General features: G+C 59.4%; 1 protein-coding gene across 1 annotated transcript in view; it reads left to right on the top strand.

Moving 5' to 3' along the window:
• The first annotated feature begins 1,369 nt into the window (after positions 1 to 1,369).
• Positions 1,370 to 1,718, top strand: part of Clcf1 (cardiotrophin like cytokine factor 1) — a 9,149-nt gene continuing 8,800 nt past the window's right edge. The window contains exon 1 of the mRNA XM_008822882.2: positions 1,370 to 1,635. Within this exon, the coding sequence (XP_008821104.1) occupies positions 1,458 to 1,635 (178 nt within the window). The 5' untranslated portion in view covers positions 1,370 to 1,457. The remainder of the gene's footprint in view (positions 1,636 to 1,718) is intronic.

The raw sequence follows: 1,718 nt of genomic DNA, 5'->3' as shown, positions 1-1,718 counted from the left end.
CCACCCCCCCACCTCAGTTCTCTAGTACAGAAAAAGGGAAGCGCTGCCCTGGGAAACCAGCACTGGCCATGACTGATGCCTACTCTGACCCACAGGCCGGAGGGGCTGTGGTATACTGGCAAAGCACCCTCCTTTCCCAGGGGCACCAGGAGGATGAATGTCTTATGCCACTCCAGGGACAGGCATCACCTTCCAGGTCCGGCCACCACCAGTATTTCACCGTGCAGAGACAACAGATGCGCAACACAACAACTCATCACCAAGTGATTTAATTGGCTGTATGCTTCTGTAAGCACCCAAGACTTGGGGACCAAACTACTGTACCCCAAGAAAAGTCACAGAGTGGGGCTGTCTCCAAGCCCCAGATGACAGCTGTTTCCCCCTAGCTGTGTTGCTCACTCACTCTCCCTGGCAGCCCTTTGGAGAGGGAGGAAGGGGGAGGAAGGGAGACCCTCCAGGGAAGTTGTAAGCTTATGGGTCCCCTAGGTCTCCCACTCAGCAAGTCCCAACCCAGGCCGGAGGGGAAGTAGGGAGAGTGCTCACAGCCAAACCACCCCTACCTCACCACCGGAAAAACCAACAACCCAAAACCCCAAAGGGAAGAGGATGCCAAATGTCTCGATGGGGAAGCATTTCACAAACGGGATGCTCGATCTGTCCATGGCCTTGAATCTGCGCATTCCCGCTGAGTCACCCGCGAAGCCTCTGGTGTTGAAACTGGTCCGGTGCCTTGTGCTGATTAATGAATTACAAATCCCCCACCCATGTGCACTCTCCTTGGTCACTGGGAAGAATGAAAAACCCTTGTGAACTTGAGGGAGAAGCTGGGCAGTGGGCCCTGGTGCCCTCTTCCTCCCTCCCCTCCCCCAAAGGGGGGCATTGTGAGCTGGTTAGTCACCTGCCCCAGCCCGTGGCGCCTCACTTAGCTTTTGGAAATGGGACAAACGGCTGGGACAATAGGCCAGGGGGGCGGTCAGCCCAGACAAAGGGCAGCAGGAAAAACACCATCACTAGCTTGGAGGCCAGGCTTGCTGGCATTTGAGAGAATGTGTCATTGCCTTTACTCAAGTGGGAGGGGGAGGGAAGGTTAGAAATAGGGAGGCAGAGGTAGGGTGGGCACAGGGACCCTAACCCCAGCAGGGAGCAGAGGGAGGGAAACCCTGCGTGCCCAGGCCAACACCGAGGAAGAAGCCCACATCAAGGCCAGCTCCCTCTCCCAGCTCTCCAGAGTCTGCAGACGGACGATGCCCTCCCTGCCCCCTCCCCTAGGAGGCCCAGGGTGGTACCGTCGCAGCCTCGCCTCACCTCACCCCCCCTCGGTGTTGTGGGAGGGAGAGAGGAGCCCCAGAAGCCCTCCCTTGCCTCCTCCCCCCTCCTCCCCCCCACCCCGGGGAGGGCTGCTACAATTTGTGGTTACAGCTTTACACGTCAGAAAAAAAAAAAAAAAAGTTTGCAGAATGTCCCACACCGAAAAAAAAAATGCGAAACCGAGAGAAAAAAACCTGCGAGTGGGCCTGGCGGATGGGATTATTAAAGCTTCGCCGGAGCCGCGGCTCGCCCTCCCACTCCGCCAGCCTCCGGGAGAGGAGCCGCGCCCGGCCGGCCCGGCCCCCAGCCCCATGGACCTCCGAGCAGGTAGGAGCCAGGCGTCCGGGGCCCCGGCCTCCGCCCCCGCCTCGAGGCAGCCAGATCCGGTTCCCGTCCTCCTCCCCACCCCC

The sequence above is a fragment of the Nannospalax galili genome, unplaced genomic scaffold (assembly GCF_000622305.1).
Source record: "Nannospalax galili isolate Female #2095 unplaced genomic scaffold, S.galili_v1.0 scaffold89, whole genome shotgun sequence".
NCBI lineage: Eukaryota > Metazoa > Chordata > Mammalia > Rodentia > Spalacidae > Nannospalax > Nannospalax galili.
Note: the sequence above shows the minus strand (reverse complement) of the source record. Positions and strands in the feature narration are given on the sequence as shown.